The sequence below is a fragment of the Anguilla rostrata genome, chromosome 4 (assembly GCF_018555375.3).
Source record: "Anguilla rostrata isolate EN2019 chromosome 4, ASM1855537v3, whole genome shotgun sequence".
Taxonomy (NCBI): Eukaryota; Metazoa; Chordata; class Actinopteri; order Anguilliformes; family Anguillidae; genus Anguilla; species Anguilla rostrata.
This window is the reverse complement of record NC_057936.1, coordinates 39,635,056-39,654,519: the sequence shown is the minus strand read 5'-3', so window position 1 is coordinate 39,654,519 and position 19,464 is coordinate 39,635,056. Positions and strand designations below refer to the sequence as shown.

Sequence of the window (19,464 nt, the reverse complement as noted above, 5' to 3'; positions counted from 1 at the left end):
TTCCTGGTAACGTAGTTCCTGGGACTGAAAGTTCCGGGTAATTTTGGTGGAAACGCGGCTTAAGTCCGACTATGCCGGAGCTGGGTGTGAAACGATACAAATTAGGCTGAACTGATAAACTGTGACGTCAGTTTCATTAGAAGCCACCAAGAGCGCGTTTAGTCTGATATACTGACTTGTTAATATCCTACACCGCTGAAAGCGACAAGGAGCGCACAGAAAAAGATTTTTGATTTATTAAGCTGTATGATATAAACTTTGCATAATTAATCAACATGATACATAACAGTTGCTGTGGTTGTTGCAACATAGCAAAATTATAATCAATTGTTGCTTGTCATTTGGGAGGGAGTTAAACTAAAAATACTGGCAACAGAGTAAAGAACTGGTATGGTAAATAATTCAACAATTTTCACACGTATTTATTAAACCCTTATTTAAATTACATTACCTTCCATCATGTTAGGGACAAAGACTTTTTTTCTTGATTTGCCTCTGTACTTCACAATTTTAGATGTGTAATCAAACAATTCACATATGGTTATAATGCAGATTCTCAGCTTTTATCAAATGTTATTTGTATACATTTGGTTTCGCCATGTAGAAATCACAGCATTTTTTATGCATAGCTTCTTAAGAACCTTAAGAGCAATTTAATTTAAATGTTAATATTTTTTCCTTGCCTAGTAGTTTAGCTGGCTAAGTACTGTACATGTTAAAAAGCATATTCTGTGACATTAGGTCAACTACCACCCACTGTTGAGTGCACGAAGAAAAGCCACTTAATTATTTTACCACACATCTGTGTCAAATCTATATTAAATGCTACAAGTAAATTCCCACATAACCTCGCATAAACGGCCTATACCGGGTTATCCAATGCCGTCATCTAAATATTACTGAACGTTTATACTCGGGAGTGACAGCCTGGCAAAGTTACAATTTATAGGGAAATGCAGTGGTAGACTATGTTACTGTACATTTAGGGATAGTCCATACTTGTACTCTCGATTTGAATAATGAAAACTTGAAAACTCCCCAATTGTATGTGATTATTTTTTTAGATACACTGTAAAATGTTCAGTGTTAAATCTACATATGGTCCAACTGGACTCCAATACTCTGTCAGAGTTCAATTAACTCTGTAGCCTACCATCAAATACTGATTAATTTATTTTTTGAATTCCAGAATCCCGAAATGCGCTATTTCCAATAATTCACTTCACGTGCTGTGGCTCTACTGTGACAGCCTACAATCGGGTGCCCATTCATTGCGTTTCACATAGGCAAATTCTGAAAGTAAGCCATAGATGAGATATTGTAAACGAATTATGTGAACGAAAAAATGTTGTTATTTAGTTCATTGTTGACGAAAGTTGATTGTTGACGTCTTGTTATTACAATAATGATATTTCATAATGTTATCGGTTAAATATTTTTCAAATATGCCTTTCTATAGACTCCCCATGTATTGAAATTGATGCATTGCTTATTTAAATTTTTACCGAAAAAACAAAAAAATTAATAATCTACTTCCGCCTCCCCTCTGCTCTAGTTTAGGACGGAGTTTTCTTGTACTACTAATATGCGTGTGCTTTTCAAAATATTCGCAGGTGGTTTCATCTTCATCATTTAAAAGCTGGCATTTAGCCCTTTTGTTCGGTTTCCTCTAATCAATCGATTTAAACTGTTAGTGAAGAAAGGAATAACACTCCTGAGAAATGAAATTTATGACGAGTGACTAGACCAGAGTAACTTTTGTTCTTGTTTTGTGTTTAGTGTTTTGTATTTGTTGTTCATCATCTGTTCTTTTCTGCCAATATTGCTTCTTTCAATACAATAAGATAAAGACGAAAAGTAAGCCTAATTAAGAATATCAGTTCAAAACTGCATGAAAACCTTGTTTCATTTAAATTTTTCACAGATAAACACGATTTATGCTCCCATGCCTTCATTTAGTGATTTTTTAAAAATCACATTATTATCACAAATAATTATATTATACTTACATATAGTTTATATTGTTTGGAACTGAGAAAAAGATAATATATTGGGTATTTTTGATTACATTTTATTCCATTATTGTTTTAAAACCCCAATAATGTCCTGGGTATATTTTACCCACGGCTAACAGTTTCAGAGCTGCTAATAAGTAAGCAGAACACAAAGGTTAAAACAATTCTTCCTACCCTGTATAAACTAAAACTGAGAATTATTTATATCACTTCCTTCTTTACTCCAGGGTTAATTGAACCAGGGTTGTTAAAATAGGGCAGTGATATATCCACAGTTGCGTGTGAAATTGGAACTAAGCAGCTCAGTAAGCTTTATCCATCCATCCATCCATCCATCCATTATTTATACCCGCTTATCCTGGGCAGGGTCACGGGGGCACTGGAGCCTGTCCCAGCTTGCCCATCTGATAATACATTTTAATTATAATACATTTAATTTATAAAGCGTTTTCCCACACTTAAAGCACATTTCTTGTTTCAGCCATTGTATTTATTACTTTTCTGAAAGTTAAAGTTAAATTACCCAATACAACTTTGTTTATGCCATTATTTGGCAGTTTCCAAGTTGAATACTAACAATATGTGTTTGAAATAGTTTGTTATTTATTAAATACTTGTCCTATTAAGTACATGTACAATTTGGAATCAGTCTTGCAGATCCCTGAGAATTTTCAATAAAATGTAACTAAATAGACAGTAACATGAGTTAATTATGCCCTTTATAAAATACTGTTTGTTTTATGTTTTTCAACAATCTGCAGGGACTTCAGGTAAGAGTATTTCATGGAGAGTATTTGACTTGACCCAGGTTAAGTGCCCCACCTTGCACCTGTTTATCTCTTGCTGTTTGTACAGTTATTTCCTAGAAAGTTAGAAGAACCTATGTTTTTGGCCCTTCTTGCCTACACCTGTAAATAGCTCAAAAAACCTTGATGCTAAACATCTTTCTAGGATTGTCTTTTGAAATGCCTGCTAATTTGTGGTTTTGTATTTACTACTCGCCAGCAGACTCAACCAGAAACAATACGTTATTAAAACAGGGGGATTAAAAGGGCATTAGTCTAGTGCCGCTACTGGGCAGTGTTACTCCCACCTTATTCATACATATTTAGACACTCTGAGATGTTAGAGGCTTTTGGGGGCATTTAGGAGAGATCCTCAGGGTATCTGTTATTATCACACTACCACCTCGGAAATTATGCTAGGAGGTTGCTGGCTTTAAAACACCAGAAAGTCTTCGCTGCCGAGATGACATTTGGTATACGGGAACCAAAGTTGTTACTGCTAATACAAACTCAAAATAGTTCAAAAGATATATACAAATGTCCCAACATGCATTATCTTGAGACAACTGAGCTATTTTAAACAGAAGTGCTTTATGCTTTTTAACATTTTTCGTTTAAACCAAGTGAGGTTCATTTTTGAGAACATGCAAGGTAATTATCTCAAGAATAAAAGTTAAATTGTCTTGAAAACAGTTTTAGGTATTTCAATTTACCCTGAATATCCAATATAGTTTGAGTGACTCTAATTTGTATATTTTCCAGCACACCCTCTTCAGGGATGTGCTATAATAATATATTTCATATATGCTGCTGTACATAGTTTATTATATTCTCACATTTACATATTTACAAGTTTCGTGCGACCCCACTCTGGAGTTGTGTATTCTATTTGGTTATTAAAACAACCTCTCGATTAGACTCTCCTTGAGAGAATGACTATTCTTTTTTATGCCACAGAAAGTTATATAATGTGACATGTAATGACATTTTAGAACATATCTAAAATAAGTGTTCAGATTATAAACCAAAATCAACAGAAATTGTTAAGCTGTGGTGTTAAATGCATGCGGGGTAACAAGGTAATTTGAAGGTGTTCAACATAAAAAATAAAAATAGTAATTATTCAATATACATGAATATTTAAATAATAAACAATGTCCACACCTTTTCTCTTAACCAATTCCCCCTGACAAGACACAATTTTATTGGTTGTTCAAAACCTTCAGGTCCTGGGGTTTTCAGGGCCCCTACATGTGCAGTAGGACAACATCACCACTGTCCAATGCCGAATTATCCTGTTATCCTGCCGAATTATACTGTTTACTAACTGCTGAAGCAGGTTCTCTCACACAGGTGATGGGGCAGGATGAATCGCGTAACCAAACTAAAATGAAAGTTAACCGCTGCCAAACATTAGGCGGCAAAAGAGCTGAGTGTGCAAATTCCTAAGTCAGAAGCACCTCACGCCTCATTTGCTCACCTGTCGCCGTTGGTTTCAAAGTACAATCTTAGACTTACTTCCTGGATAATATGATCTTTCGGAAGCGAAGCACAGCATTATCGAACAGTAGGCGTGCAAATTAGATAAGAAACAGCCGCTGCGATTTACATGCATAGATCAGGTAAACAAAACACTCCGACAAACGTTACTGTAGCCATTGTGTTGTCTTTAACGCAGTAAATATTCCCACTGCTATTATAGTTGGGACAGAGAAACTCATGTTTACTAAGTAAAAAGAAACCGGATCTCTGCCGCTGCGCGCTGACTGCACTCAACACGAAAATAGGCTTTAAATTGTACAGACATTTAAGAAAGTACGCTTTGGTAATCACACAAAACTTAAATACTTCCTTTCATTGATTGAATAGATGTTTCATGCGTCGGCCTTATATATATATAGTGTAGTAGCCTATATGCGAGTATTTGTGCTGACTAAGTTGCACTGCCAATTTCTGTTTGTTGAGGTGTGGAAGACCACAGAATGGAACACACAGGTAAATTGCGGGCAGGGGTGGGTATTTTCACATTGGTATTTCAAATTCAGAAGTTTTGGAAGGTGTGTTATTTGGTTCTACACAACTTTTTAAAACTGTACTGTAACACATCGGCCAGATTCTCATAAGGGACGGGAATGCCCCCAGAAGAGGTCGCCGTTCGACATGATAATGAACCAAATACGCAGGACGAAGTCGATCACGGACCGGCGCCCCCGGGCGTCAGTCGGTCGCTTTTTCCGCCCCACGGAGAACTCTGACAAGAAGGATGGCGGCATACCAGATAGCGGAGAACCAGAGGCCCAGCGGGGCGAGGAGAAAATGGGTATGTGGGACTCTGACAGTGGTTACGCACTCCGGTCGCTGTGAATTGTTTTGACGTTCCTACTAGCGGAACACTGGGGTCTCATAATTTGTGAATTCAATAGCAAGATTGGAAATGAATGGAAATTAATTGTCATAGCACATTTAATGCGTATAAGGTGTAACTGTAAAGGGACCCTTTATGTATACTTTTGTGTGTTTTGTTACACGGTGTGCGATGTCGTGTCGTTCATAGTTAATGAAATGTGCATCCTAGAGACATTTATACGTTTTATATCTATGACAGTGATATAGGCATATTTTCTGTCGTAAAATCAGTGTTGTCTATCCTCGGGTCAGTGAGTTCTCAATCTCTTTGAGTCCGTAAATTGTTGTAGGGGAGAGTCGCGATGTAACGCTTGCTAAATGTAACACGGTCAATAATTTATATTATATTATTATATACAATGCGGCTACTGTACCCATTTCAGGTCTGAAATATTTCCAAAAAAGGTTTCTTTAGCGAGATAATTAAAAATCTGTTCCGAAAGTATTTTTCAGGCATAAAGCTTAATTTTTATTTACAATAAATCAAATCATACATCATTTAAAAAAGTTATCTGCCCTTTAAAAGTTGTTATGGTTACTATTACTGGGCTCTGAGTTATTGGGTCTTGGTCATCGTGACATCATGAAACCCCATGACATAATGGCCAATAAATGATTTAATCTCATTGCATATCTTCTCCCATAGTTTAGGCAAATAAAAGTATTATCTCCCGTTAAAACATCCTCTGTGAATTTGAGCGGGACACTCTATAGGCGTTACCAATACGGACACAATACACTTCTCTCTTCACAGGTTCATTTTTTATGAGTTGACAGATAGCGTACAGCTTTAATAAAGCTCCAGACACGTAAACAGAAGTTCAGGTACTTCACTGGCACAATAATTTATTGTAAATCTGCACAAAAATAAACTTTACTAACTTTGTTTTTTCATATATCTACGCTGACAACAATATATCAGAATTAGTATATTATTACTAGGACTTATAAAGGCCAGCAGTGGTCAGGACATTCTAATTTATCTACATTAATACACATTACACTCCAGATAATTATTTTGTTAAATGTAACAATCAGCTTATTAATCATACTACTTACAGTCAGGGCCTATCTCTCAAGGCTAATGGATAAAGAAAATCTGAGACATTGGAAAAGCAAAGCTGAGACATTTACATCAATTGTCTTATCTTAAAAATGAAAAAACCTTTTATCAACTGTCACTCATAACCTTAGGCTATATACTAAAATAGGCTTTAAACTAATGTTAACCTCAAGAGAGCGCCAACTGTCTAGTGCAGAACACAGAATGTCAAAGTTCTTTCGGTGCAGAAATACACATTCACCTTGAAGATTTATTTATGCCAAAGCATGTGCTGGAAAATTTTCTCTGATATTGAGAAGTTTGTTATGAACTATTGCTAATTGCTTTCATTTATGAGGTAGGTTACAGGAGGCAATATGAAGGGCCTCATATTTCCCAAATCGGAATGTGAGTTAAAAGGCGGAACTGACACATAAAGAGAATGTCACAGAATTGTGAAATCTTTGTGTACATTTTACAAATTGCATTTGGTGTTGTTGAGCATTGAGGATACCATTTGCATATGTCTGGTATGTATTTGTTTAGCTGCATGTGTTTGTTTAATTGTGGGTAGGACCGTTTAGGTGGAGTTCAGTGCAGACGTGATGAGCTCCCAACCACGCCCGTACAATCCTGAGGTTTTTTCAATTGAGTGGAGGGGGAAAAAGGCGTACGCACATTATATGCCATTTTCATTTCATGTTACAATTATTCCTCACATCTTTTACATTTATGCCTACTAAATGGTATGAGTGTAACGTGGGACTGCATGATCCTTGGTTTTAATTGTATCCAACTCGATTAAGTCATGAATGTAATTGAAACGGCGATAACTACTGACATGTCAAACCTGCTTGAAGTAAAATTTCATAATGCTAAATAGTGTAAATGAGCAAAATCCAAAAACCGTTCGATTTATGGCGACTCTTCCCAGTATCCTGGAACCTGTGAGATGATGCATGGGTACTGATGTTGTTTCAGGGAGGGGTGTCCCTGTGGACTCAGAGCTGAGTTCGATGGTTGGGTGGGGTAGAGTGAAGCTGTTTGTTCAGAAGCTAGGAAAGAAGCTGGAAAGCCACAGCCTGAATCTCGGCCACTGTGACCTCACCGCCACTGATGTCTTGGAATTGGGTGAGCCATTTTCATTAGTGACACACTCTTCGCTAGTTTTTATTCCATAGCGCTGCAGTCATGTATTGGACCAAGTAAAGAATCCCTCTCTCGTGTCCTCATTTCCATGTTTTCTCTTACATTCATCTCTTCTCTATACTTTCTTTTCCCCCAGCCTCTTTTGCTTTCTCTCACTCCATTTTTATTCTATCCATTTTAGCTACCCTGTTGCCATTCCTGTCTCAGTTGGAAGAGATGGATCTCTCCTGGAACGACCTGTGTGGTGGATCGTTGAAGGCTTTGGCCATTCACCTGAGGCATGTGAGCAGACTCCGGATGCTGAGACTGAGCAGCTGCAGGCTGACAGCAGATGACCTCACAGCGCTCGGTATGATAGGGTTCTGCTTTCTGCCCCCTGCTAAACTCCTGTTAATCAACTGAGGGAAATAGTAGCTTAGGTTGCCAGCGCAGAGCTGGAAATAAAATATTGTGAACCCTGTGCTTTTCTGATTAAACTTCATCATACAAAGGCTTCCTCATCTCTTTTATTTTAGAGTGATGGTTGAAGCCTCTGAATTATAAAATGAATCAAAAATGGAAAAATCACAACACTTAATGTAGTACTTGCAAGGAAAACAACTCCATAGTTTGCATGATGTTGACAAGCATAGCTTTAATCATTGTTTAAAATGACATGTTGCACTGCAGAAATCCTAGCAACTTGAGTTGTTTAAAAATGGGCACTGTTTTGCAAGGGCATGTTAAGTAAGTATTTAAGATTTAGACTGCTCTTGATTTAAGAAAAAGAATGCTTCATTGTCCCTGTTTTGTATTTGGAGTGTTTCTCTTTTGGCTTTGAATCTGGGCAGCTTTGTGAGGCATGCAATGCATTCAGAAAACTTGATATTTCTCTATTACATGAATGTGATGTTGGCTAGTGTTAGCTTATTTTGGAGGTTTGGTGAATACTGTCAGAACTTGTCGATCCAGAACATGCATATGATAACTTAGATAATCGTGGCCTTGTGAATATTGTCTTGGGGGAGGGGATTAATTGTTTTTCAACATGATGAAGTTTGTGTGAATATTATCACATGGGAGGTTACATGTGGCACAGAGTGTAGCACAGTGGGTAAGGAACTGGGCTTGTAACCGAAAGGTCGTAGGTTCGATTCCTGGGTAAGGACACTGCCGTTGTACCCTTGAGCAAGCTACTTGACCTGCACTGCTTCAGTATATATCCAGCTGTATAAATAGATACAATGTAAAATGCTATGTAAAAGTTGTATAAGTCGCTCTGGATAAGAGCGTCTGCTAAATGCCTGTAATGTAATGTAATGTAACATGTTTGTAAGTATGGTCATGGCCTTTTGAATGCTGTCTCAAAGGAGATGTTTTATTCCATACTTACAAGCACGATGATGGTGACAACCTTTGTGAATATTTCCACAGGGGAGGCGCTGGGCTATCTCCCCCTCCTGGAGGTAGTGGATCTTTCCTGGAATGCCGGTGTCGGTGGGAACCTGCAACGCCTCATCAGTGGCCTCCAGCCAGGGAACACAGTAAAAGAGCTTCACCTGGTGGAGTGCCAGCTCACTGCAGCAGACGCCCAGGCACTAGGTAAGACCACATCTTGCTGGCTATGAGAATCAATGGATTGCTAACATGGGGCCTTCCCATGGGAACCCGTGCCATCTGCTTTCTGTTCCAGTTGAAATAGCTAATTCCAGCATCTTATGAGATGTTAATGGGTCTTTAAATGTGGATATTGTAACAGTTGTTGTGATTTGTTTGGCTGATTTACAGGCAAAATCACACCAGGGTCCTTCAGGGGATACCTAGTTACTGACTTTCAATATCTGCTCGGGAAAAGGATTTCAAAACAGCAAATGGCAATGGACTGATCTTGTCTCAAGCACAATAATATTGCATGTTCTTAGTCACTTACATGAATGACTGGTTGGAACCAAGAGGCCAAAACCAAGCTTTGATTTTCCTGGTCTTATTGTGAGACTTTGCTCTGTAGGGTCAGCGTATTGGGTGCCTGTATAGGTCTTTCAGCCACCCGATTCATTATGGGTCAATGGCAACAATGCGATTAAAATATGATGTCAAAAATCACTAGAACCTTTAGTCGCGCTAGGTGTTTTTTCATTGTCTTCCCATGTGCTAATTTGTTTTTGCTGATTTTCTAATTTGTAGTTCAAATGGCACAATAACTTAACACAATAACCAAAACTCACACACCTAGTGAACGACCCAGACTTCATGGCCATGTAAGGCTTCCTTCTTTTCCCAACTGAGCAGTCTCTCGCTCCAATTTGTACAACATGGCAGCACGTAAACAATACTTCCACGGCTTCAAAATGCTTCCCGAAGACATGTAAATTCAGTGGTTGACGTCACAGCCACTTTGTCCGTATTTTTTACAGTTTATTGTTGGAACAAACGCCAGCATACACTTGGAGCTCGCCAGGACCAGGGTGGGGAAACCCTGGCACAAGTCAAGCTGTGGTTTAGACGTCTGTGCTATGCCCGTGCCCCTTATTCTCTGTTTCAGGGGGGGCACTGAGTATGCTGCCTAGCCTGGAGTTGCTGGACCTCTCTGCCAATAGACACCTGGAGGGGGGGCTGTGTGAGTTGGCCCCCCAGCTGAAGGGCAGCCTGGGATTGAAGGTCCTGCGGATGCGCATGTGTGGGCTGAGACAGGACAGCCTCCAGACGCTGGGTGAGAGTGCTGTGAAGCTGCCATCCTGGAACTAGACAGTAAAATGTTCTGTGTTAATTCAACTCTAACAGAGTTTATATGAGTCTAATCTAGGCATAGAGTTGATTTAACACAATACATTTTACTGTGAAAGTCTTGGTAGACTTTGGTAGTCAACATTCAAAAGCTCTAGGAACTCTCTTTGTGCCATCCCAAGCTTGTACTGTCCTTTGGTGGCCCCTTTGATTCCCCCCTGGATGTACCCCCGTCTTTCCCCCAGGAGAAGCAATACAGTTTCTTCCAGCCCTGGAGCAACTGGACCTGTCCTGTAACCAGGGGGCAAGCGGGGGGTTTGCACAGATGAGTGCTTACCTGACCCAGCTCATGCACCTGCGCAGCTTGGACCTGCACCAGTGCAACCTGACAGAGGAAGACGTGCAGGCGCTGGGTGAGTCCACAGCATGAGGGACGTCAAAAATATCGGTCTGCAAAGGCTTTTCCGTTCTCAACCATTTCAGATACATTTACATATATTTACAGAGAGTGCAGATCTTGGTTGTGAACACAATGACTTTGAAGCATCACATTTATTATCTAGTATATAACATTTTTAAAAAAATGGTTATGGGATGCTGTCAAAAACACCTTTTAAATGTTTTTATGAGTGTAATATCTGAAAGATGTGGTTGGGGGGGTGTACATTTGGATCATTTCTCGGCAATTAATTTGCAATACTGCTTTAGTGATGTTTACATCAAGAGTATCATGTGTATGTTTTACATCATGTAATGAGTATCATGTATGTCATTGAGAACCTTATTTAAACCTGTTGGGTAGTAGTGTAGCATAATGGTTAGGGAGCTGTGCATGTAATACAGAGGTTGTAGAGATGATTCTCAGGTGAGCCGTTGCCAATGTACCCTTCAGCAAGGTAAACTACCTAAACTGCTTAAAGAAATATCCAGCTTCATGAATAGATCGTATGTAAAAGATATAAGGTGTGTCTGGACAAGAGAGTGTCTGCAAAGTGCCTCTAGAACTACAACAAATAAAGCTACCCTGCTTGTGTGTGTTTTTCAAAAGTCCAGGTTGTTCCTTCCCTTGGTGACCTCACAATGCTGGATTTATCATCCAATAAGACGATAGGGCGCTTGGCCCAGATGCTTTTCCCCACCCTTCCCCTGTCAAAGTTGAAAACACTGTCCCTGAACAGCTGCTGTCTGACTGAGGAATCCTACCACTCTCTAGGTAATGCTCAAAATGGCTGTCTGAGAACTGTTGCTTGCAGAGACACGTGACATGGTCATCCAGGACAAACCTTTTTGTGTCTGACATTGACAGTTTTCTTAATTGTTGAAACTATACATAATTTTGCAAAACTATAAACACAGACCACACAACAGTCAACTAATTCTGCAAAACTTTAGGGATCAATTGTAGTGATCTTAGCTGGAGTTTAATTAAACCGCAAAACTGCATTACATCTGGAAGAGCTAATCCTTTTTTCACATACTTGGAAAGCTGTTCCAGTTGTAATACAGTTCTGTGGTCTAGGAGTTTACACCTTTAAATTCCAGCTAAGCACTCTGCAATTGACCCCATAAGTCTTCAAAAAATAACACTGCCTTCAAAGTGATGTTATTTTCAGACTGGCTGAGTGGGCCTGGTCAACAGGGTGGGCTGTCTGTGTGTTTCAGCCTCTGCAGTGCAGAGTCTGGGCCAGTTGGAGTCGCTGGGACTGTCCTGGAACAAATGTGTAGGAGGGAACCTGAGGCAGGTGCTGCAGGTTCTGCAGCCTGGCTCTCACCTGCAAGAGCTGAGACTGGCTAGCTGTGGCCTTAACACTGAAGACCTTCTGCATCTGGGTAGGGCACTCCAGACAACCCACAAACAGCACCCAGGCACAATGGAGCGTATTCACATCCCCCATCACCCCTAGCAATCACCACTTGAAGCACAGACATGCACTATATGGCCAAAGTATGTGGGTGTCTGACATCCAACATCTCATCAAAGAATATGGGCATTAATGTTGGTGCACCCTTTGTTGCTATAACAACCTCCACTCTTCTGGGAAGGCTTTATACTAGATGTTGGTATAGCTGCAGGGATTTTATTCCATTCAACAAAAAGAGCATTAGTGAGGCTGGGCACTGTGTGCCCTGGAGCACTGTCAGGCTGAAACAGGAAAGGGCCTTCCCCAAACTGTTGGGGAAGCACAGAATCAACCAAAATGTGCTTGTATGTTGCAGCATTAATATTTGCCTTTACTGGATCTAAGGGGCCGAGCCCAAACCAAGATAAACAGCCCCAGATCAAGGGTTGTCCAGATACTTTTGGTCATATAGTGTATAAGACAGGGCCCCTCCTCCTCCAAAAACACTTGATAAACAGACAATGGCAATATCTGTGTTATAGTATTACCTATGTGGCATAACGAACACAAGGAATTAACACAAATTGACACAGCGTTGGAAAAAGGGTACTTCATGTGTGTGTTTGCCAGCTTTGCACTTCGTGTATAGTTTTGCACTTTGTGTCAGTAGTTCTCATGCAAGATTTGTGACTGTGGCATCACTGCTGATGCTGCTTACATGCACTTTCTGTTTGTAGTTCTGTGTTTTGACTGCATTGATGTACGCTCTGTGTCCGTAGTTCTCCGTATTGACGGCCATGATGTATGTTCTGTGTCTGTGGTTGTCTGCTGCTGTTACTGATGTGTGATTCATGCCTGCAGCATCAGCGTCAAAGCGCGGAGCCCTAGTGCACCTGAGAAAGCTGGACCTCATGTATAACGATGGCGTGGGCGAACAGGGCTGGACGCACCTCTTTAAGGAGGCAGAGGGCCTACGGGCGATGTGCGAGCTGGACGTGAGCCTGCACCCCTCCGGCCACTCCTCCGTCCGCCCCCACGCCTCCCCGTGGCTGCCCACCCTGCTGAGCGCCCTGCCGCGGCTGCCCTCCCTCATCAGCCTCTCCCTGCAGGGCTGGGCCCTGACCTCCCGCGAGAGCGACGGCCTGGAGGCCTTCAGCAGGGACGGAAAGAGAAGTGTCCACTTCGACTACGACCCGCACCCCGCGGCTGCGAGGGTCTGAACAACCAACAGAGGGGCGGGAGAGTGAAACGGACAGAGAGGGAGGAGAAAGAGCAGGAGGAAGGGAGAACACAAGGGGATGGGGCTGATAAAGAGCAATGAGAAAGAGAGGGAAGAGAGAAACCAAGAGTTTGAGAAAGAGAAAAAAATCTGCAGAAGAAAGAAGATAAATTTGGGCAAAAGAAGCGGGTGTTGGGGAAGGCAATGGGAGCAAGTGTAGCAGCTGAGACAGAAAGAGGAAGAGTATGGTACACCTTTCTTATACCCATCTTCCAGGCACCAGCATCCTACACTTGCTGTTGGGAAGATTACTTGTGAAGTCACATATGAAGTATGCTAAACTGTACTACAGTTGATGCACTGTATTTGTGTTGATTTGACCATTTTTACTGAAATTCCCCTTTTTGTTTTCTGCACACTATTTTTATACCAACTTACTGTAATTGCACTCACTTGTATGAAACAGTACATATTTCTTGTTGTCTGATAAATTTCAACTTTATAAAATATGTTTTTGAAAGCACAAATTTTTAATTTTTTTTTTTCAAATTAATTTTATACAAATGTGCATAATGGTAACTTTAATAACAGAATAAAACAAAAGTGTACACAAGTATAATTAAAATAATTCGATTTTAGCAGTCTGCTTTATTTTGTTTTCTTGTTTGCCCCTTTCTTTGCTTTGCCTGCAGGTTTCTTCTTCTTGCCTTTGCCTTTCTTTTGCTTTCCTTTCTTATTGCTCTCCAGACGTTTGAAAGGTCCCAGCCTTCGGCGCACCATCACCCCCCTCCACCACGCCTGGATCTGTTGGGTGGAGGGATGGGACATTAGTCACTGAAATATAATTATTACATTACACTACTGGCATTTTGACAGACACTCTTATCCTCTCACAAAGAGAAGATAACTGCATAAAGTGGGGTTAAGAGCAACAGCAACCCTCAAGATGGGAGATAAATACTCAGAGACCATAAATGTGAAAACTTAGGCTCAACTGTAAAATAGTTTAGCATGTGAGGGAAAATACAAGAGGATCACATAATAGTGCAAACGCTAGGGAATGGTTGATGGCTACATATGCTTCTGAAGACAATTTGTAATCATCTCTTGTATTGTGCAGGTAATTTTAGCTTTCCTAACACATTCTGGTTATCTCCAATGACTTAAAAGCTCTTCCTCTGTTTTTTGAAGAACACAAGGAACTGAACTGACATTGTTCAAATGGCAGTGGTCTCTAGTGGTGAAACATTTATTGCATAAGCAGTTCACTCAACCTCAGTTTTCAGTATCAATGCCAGTGTCACCACTTAAAAGTGGCAACACCCCTCTTTACAATTCTGATAGGTGAGGACAAAATGATCCAAAGTACTTGGACTATATGAAAATGTTTTTTGCTTCTTGTAATTGTCAGACTGTTTCCATAAAATGCAATGTACAGTGACCTAAAGGATGCATGCTGGACTTTGCACTGCAAAATGCTTTATTTGGTGCTATCATGACAACCAGGGGCATTGAATGTAGAGGAAATAACATGAATTATACCATGCCTGTAGGGCTAAGCATACCAGGCAGGTTAATCATATAAGCTATAATTGATACTTTAAATCATTATGCAATCTCATAATACATGACCACAAGCATCATAGACAGAAGCATCCCTGTTTTCCTCCAAGTATGTAGTCTTTGCTTATTCCCAGTCTTAGTAGGTCTCTCTCATCTATGGCACCCACCACAATTGATGAGGGTCAAGAGTAGCACTTAGCCTCCTCCAATATTAGTGAAGCCAGCCGCTGCTTTTGTTCACCTGACTTGTTGTGACTGTAACTAGGCAACATAACACACTTGGAGGACTGCTCTGTTTTGCCAACTACAGACAGACCTTGCATAGGTGCCACATGGCCAGTAGAAGTCTATCCAATTCTCCCTTGGGAATGTGGCTAATTACCTCCATTGGGCACCCTGTCACTAGTTGACAAATAATCCGGCAATATTAAAACCTACATGAGAGTAGTGAGCTCTGCACCCAAACTCAATGTCTTTACTAGCTACTCCACTGAGGTACCAAATGTCATTTTGATTGTCTGTCCATCTATTTGTGCTTCAGCATGTGAGCAGATGCTTTCATTTAGAATCACTACAGTACTTGGGAAACCTTTTGATTTTAAACAAGCACTACTACCTTAATTTTCAAGGGGGCTATGGAGGGCCTGACTCAGTCCCCCTCAATGACATTTGACTCACTCCATATTGGGATGTTTCAACTTTGTAGTTGTACTACAGGTGTAGTTTGTAGGTGCAGTGATTAGGGTTTGAATTGGGGACTGGCCGACTTACTCACTCCTAACTCATTTACTTTCTCAACCACAATCACCTGTATGCTTTTCTTGCAATCTCTTTCTCTCACTCACTCCTTTACTCATTGCCCATGCAGTCACTCATGAGCACTGGCATCTGCAGTTTTAAAAATAGCACAGAAAGCCAGTTGGTACCTTTGTAGCCTTGGTGAATAGGCGGGCCTTCTCCTGCAGGTACTGCTTAATGGCAGCCAAGCCCTGCTCACAGACCTCTGAGGGGGGGTCGGTGAGGGGGTTTCCTTCCAGCAGAAGGACCTTCAGGCTCTGCAGTTGGGTAACTCGGTGTGACAGGTGGCTCAGCCTATTCCCCTGCAGTCGGAGCTCTGCCAAACCTTGGCAGCAGAATGATCAGCCATGTGAGTGTCTTTTTTTTGTTGCATTTTTTAAACCCATATTTTTCTCCCAGTACCTAATCTGAGTGTGTCTATGCTTTTATTCAATACCTTCCCCCTCTCAGCAGCTATGCATCCAGAAAAAGCCAGAAATCGACTAAATCACACTTTCATGTGCAACCGTCCTCCCCCCCTGATCTCAGGTACAAGAAAAGCAAGTTAAAGTCAAAGTTTGAGTTTTTTATAAAATAATTAAAGAAGAAAAATAGGATCACTACCATTTAAACAGCAGAGGGCATCTGGTATGGTCGTAAGTTGGTTGCTGTGACAGTCCAGGATTTCTAATCTCTGTAAGTCTCCAACGGACTCTGGGAGGCATTTGATACTGTTGTTCTCAAGATACAGCTCCCTGAGACTCTGACAGAAAATAACATCACCATTTACAATGTCACCACAGGGTTCGTACAGCTATAGGCCTCTTATAAAGCTTGGTTTTACCCTGTAGCAACTTACCTGGAGTTGGGAGATGCCTTCATGGACAGAAGTTAACTTGAGCCCCTGGTCTTGGCCGAGAAAAAGCCTCTCCAGTGATTGAAGGCCGCATACTCCCTCTGGGAAGGAAGGAAACTGGTTGCCTGTCAGTCCAAGACATTTTAGCATGGAGAGTGCCTTAATGCTCACAGGAATCTGCAGGATAAATTAATTATTAAGAAGAGCTGGTGATTAAAAAATAATGCGGAAAAATGTAAATCACTGTTTAAGGTGAGTTAACACAAGACAACAACAACAACAGCATATAACAGCATATAACAACCTCTTTCAAGTAGTTGTCATCGAAAGACAGCTGCTCTAGGCTGATCAAGGAGCAGATCTCGGTTGGAAACTCAGAAAACCGGTTCTGACTCAGATCCAGCACCTGCACCTTGTGGAGGTTGCTGAAGTTGGGGTGAAGGCCTGAGAGTTTGGTGTTCCTCAGGTACAGCACCTGTAGCGAGGGGAGGCGGCAGATCTGGGGAGGGAAGGTGCGCAGGGGGTTATTGGAGAGCCCCAGCTCCACCAGGCTAGTGAGAGTGTGGAATGCGCGAGGTAGCCGGGTCAGGCCATTATGTGAGATGTCCAGGATGGTCAGCTGGTCAAGGTGGCAGAGGGACTTGGGGAAGGAGGAGAACCCATTGAAACCCAGGAACAGCTTTCTCCATGAGCGCCCGCAGGCTACGTGGTTCAGGGACACCAGCGAGTTGTGGCCCACGTCCACAATCTCCAGGCAGGGTAGATCACCGAGCCCGGTGGGCAGGGCCTCCAGCCTGTTCCCGCGCAGATAGATCTCCCTCAGACAGCGCAGGTTGGATATCTCGGTGGGGAGCGTGGCTAGTCTGTTTCCAGAGAGCCCCAGCAGCTCCAGCTTATGGAGGGTCTTGCAGATACCGTCTGAAAACTCTGTCAGACCTAAGCCGTGGAGACGCAGCTCCCGAAGCTCGCTGAGCCGTTGGACCGCCACCATTAGGGGGCCCCTCTCGCTGCTGGCCACAGGGTTGTTGCTCAGGTCCAGGGATCGTAGCTGCGACAGCTGCCCCAGCTCCTCACAGACATGGTTCAGGCAGTTCTCTTGGAGGTACAGGACCTGGAGCTTCTGCAGCAAGCCAACCTCTCGAGGTAAAGCCTGGATCAGGTTCCTCTCCAGGTGCAGCTCCTCCAGGTATTCCAGCTGGAGCAGAACCAGGGGGAATTCCTCCAGACCTCTAGCTGAGCAGTCCAAGAACAGAACCTTAACACCGTCCTTGATCAAGGGGAGGCTTGCCGTGTCTGGCCTTCCGTCTCCACTAGAGTTACAGTACAGCAATGTGCCCATTGAATCAGGTGAAGGGCAGCCGCCAAACAGACAAAGAAAAAAGAATTCCTGGAGATTTATTTGGGGGATGTAGTGTAAAGCAAACCAAGGCAAGGCGAAGTGTTCTTAATAACGTTGTTCAAAACAAATAATTAAACAGATTAAAATCAAAACTCTCTCAAAGGTCTTTACAAAAATCTACAACATAACAATTGCGCAAATTCCGTTTAGCTTCTTTACAAAATAAAATTAAGCGGCTTTATATTTTTTAGAATCGGTAAAAATAAATAAAAATATAAATAAATACTTCACGTACGCACATAGCCTACCTATCCCGTATGTAGAAGGGATGAACATTAATTCGCCAAGACTTTTTCCGACAATGTCAGTCAATATCCGTCAGCTACGGACAAGTTTAACTCGACTATCACTGTCGTTATATTTTAGTTGTTCACAAAATAGCATTTCTGAAGTCTTACGAAGATGCACTTCAAGTGGGAAAGTTTCTTTAAGATGAAGCAGACTTTCTGATTCGCATTACTGCAGATGTCGGAGAAGTGTTCCTCCGTTTCCATGGGAGCGGTGGACGCACTGCACTGAATTGTTCTGATTCGTCTGACGTGGGCGCTTGTTTTGACTGCACGATGGATTCTCTCTTTTGTATTAGGCGTCCCAATAATAATTCCCCCCCCCCCCCTTTGGACACACACTAGGACACAATTATTGTATGTGAACAGCTCTTATTATTAGATTCAAAATCCCACGCCTCATATCCATTCACAACAAGGAATTTACAGATTTTGATTAAATACCGGAGGAATGCAATAATTTAAGTCCAATGAATACTGCATTCAACATATTCAGTGAGGTCCATGATGTTAGAGACAAATAAGTATTTTCTCTTAACTTGGCTCTGTATTCCATAAATTTAGATTTTTAACCAAACAATTCACACGTGCTTGAAGTGCAGATTTTCAGCTTTTATTAAAGTGTATTTTTTATGTTTAATTGTTCCTTGGTGCAGGTATAAAAGAGCAGTTATCTAATCTTGATTCTAGGCTTTAGATTTCCTTTGGAGACTGTTGTTGGTGTTTGTCAACATGAAGACCAGAGTTGTGCCAATGCAAGTTAAGGAAGCCGTTATGAGCCTGAGAAATAATAAAAATGTCAGAGACATAGGTAAAAACTTAAGCTTACCAAAATCAACAGCTTGGAACATCATTAGAGCACTGAGCTCAGTAACTGCAAAGGGCCTTGTAGACCAAGGTACATCTCTACAGTTGATAACCGAAGAATTCTCACCATAATTTTTAAAAACCCATGACCGACAGAAACACTCTTCAGAAGACAGTTGTGGATGTGTCAGTGACTATTGTCCACATAAGAATTCACGAACAGAACTACAGAGGCTACACTGCAAGATACAAACCACTAATTAGCAGGCTAAGGAGCCTGTACAGTTCAGGAAAAAAAAGGTCTTTTGGACAGATGAGACCAAATTTCACTTGTATCAGAGTGATGACAAATGTAAAGTGTGGAGGACAAAAGGAACTTCCCAAGGCCCAAAGCTCCTTGCCTCATCAGCAAAACATGGTGGTAGAGGTGCTATGATTTGGGCATGTATGGCTGCCATAGGAACTGGCTCACCTATGTTCATTGATGTTCATAATGATAGCAGTAGCATAATTAATTCATCCTACAGCAAGACAATGATCTCAAGCATACTGCTAAAGCAACAAAGGAGTTTTTCAAAACCAAAACATGGAAGATTCTTGACTGCCTAAGTTATT

General features: G+C 41.4%; 2 protein-coding genes across 2 annotated transcripts; one reads left to right on the top strand and one right to left on the bottom strand.

Moving 5' to 3' along the window:
• Positions 1 to 4,313: 4,313 nt before the first annotated feature.
• Positions 4,314 to 13,798, top strand: lrrc31 (leucine rich repeat containing 31). The gene is made up of 11 exons (XM_064332598.1): positions 4,314 to 4,422; positions 4,766 to 4,795; positions 4,914 to 5,120; positions 7,230 to 7,379; positions 7,579 to 7,746; positions 8,811 to 8,978; positions 9,919 to 10,086; positions 10,346 to 10,513; positions 11,149 to 11,313; positions 11,763 to 11,930; positions 12,803 to 13,798. The coding sequence occupies exons 1-11, from the start codon at positions 4,410 to 4,412 to the stop codon at positions 13,159 to 13,161; spliced, it is 1,764 nt and encodes a 587-aa protein (XP_064188668.1). The 5' UTR covers positions 4,314 to 4,409; the 3' UTR covers positions 13,162 to 13,798.
• LOC135253384 (leucine-rich repeat and IQ domain-containing protein 4-like) lies at positions 13,542 to 18,255 on the bottom strand. The gene is made up of 5 exons (XM_064332599.1): positions 16,661 to 18,255; positions 16,360 to 16,533; positions 16,125 to 16,263; positions 15,650 to 15,846; positions 13,542 to 13,964 (listed from the first exon to the last, which is right to left on the bottom strand). Exons 1-5 carry the CDS (start codon positions 17,693 to 17,695, stop codon positions 13,809 to 13,811), a joined length of 1,701 nt encoding a protein of 566 aa, XP_064188669.1. The 5' UTR covers positions 17,696 to 18,255; the 3' UTR covers positions 13,542 to 13,808.
• Positions 18,256 to 19,464: the final 1,209 nt, after the last annotated feature.

Excerpts from the sequence above, each read along its gene's own strand:
- lrrc31 (XM_064332598.1), top strand. Across the intron at positions 5,121-7,229 it reads GCGGGGCGAGGAGAAAATGG|GGAGGGGTGTCCCTGTGGAC; the intron begins GTATGTGGGACT and ends ATGTTGTTTCAG. Across the intron at positions 10,087-10,345 it reads GGACAGCCTCCAGACGCTGG|GAGAAGCAATACAGTTTCTT; the intron begins GTGAGAGTGCTG and ends TCTTTCCCCCAG.
- LOC135253384 (XM_064332599.1), bottom strand. The coding sequence starts at position 17,695 with ATGGGCACATTGCTGTACTGTAACTCTAGTGGAGACGGAAGGCCAGAC. Across the intron at positions 16,534-16,660 it reads ATGACAACTACTTGAAAGAG|ATTCCTGTGAGCATTAAGGC; the intron begins GTTGTTATATGC and ends TTTATCCTGCAG. Across the intron at positions 16,264-16,359 it reads AAGGCATCTCCCAACTCCAG|AGTCTCAGGGAGCTGTATCT; the intron begins GTAAGTTGCTAC and ends ATTTTCTGTCAG.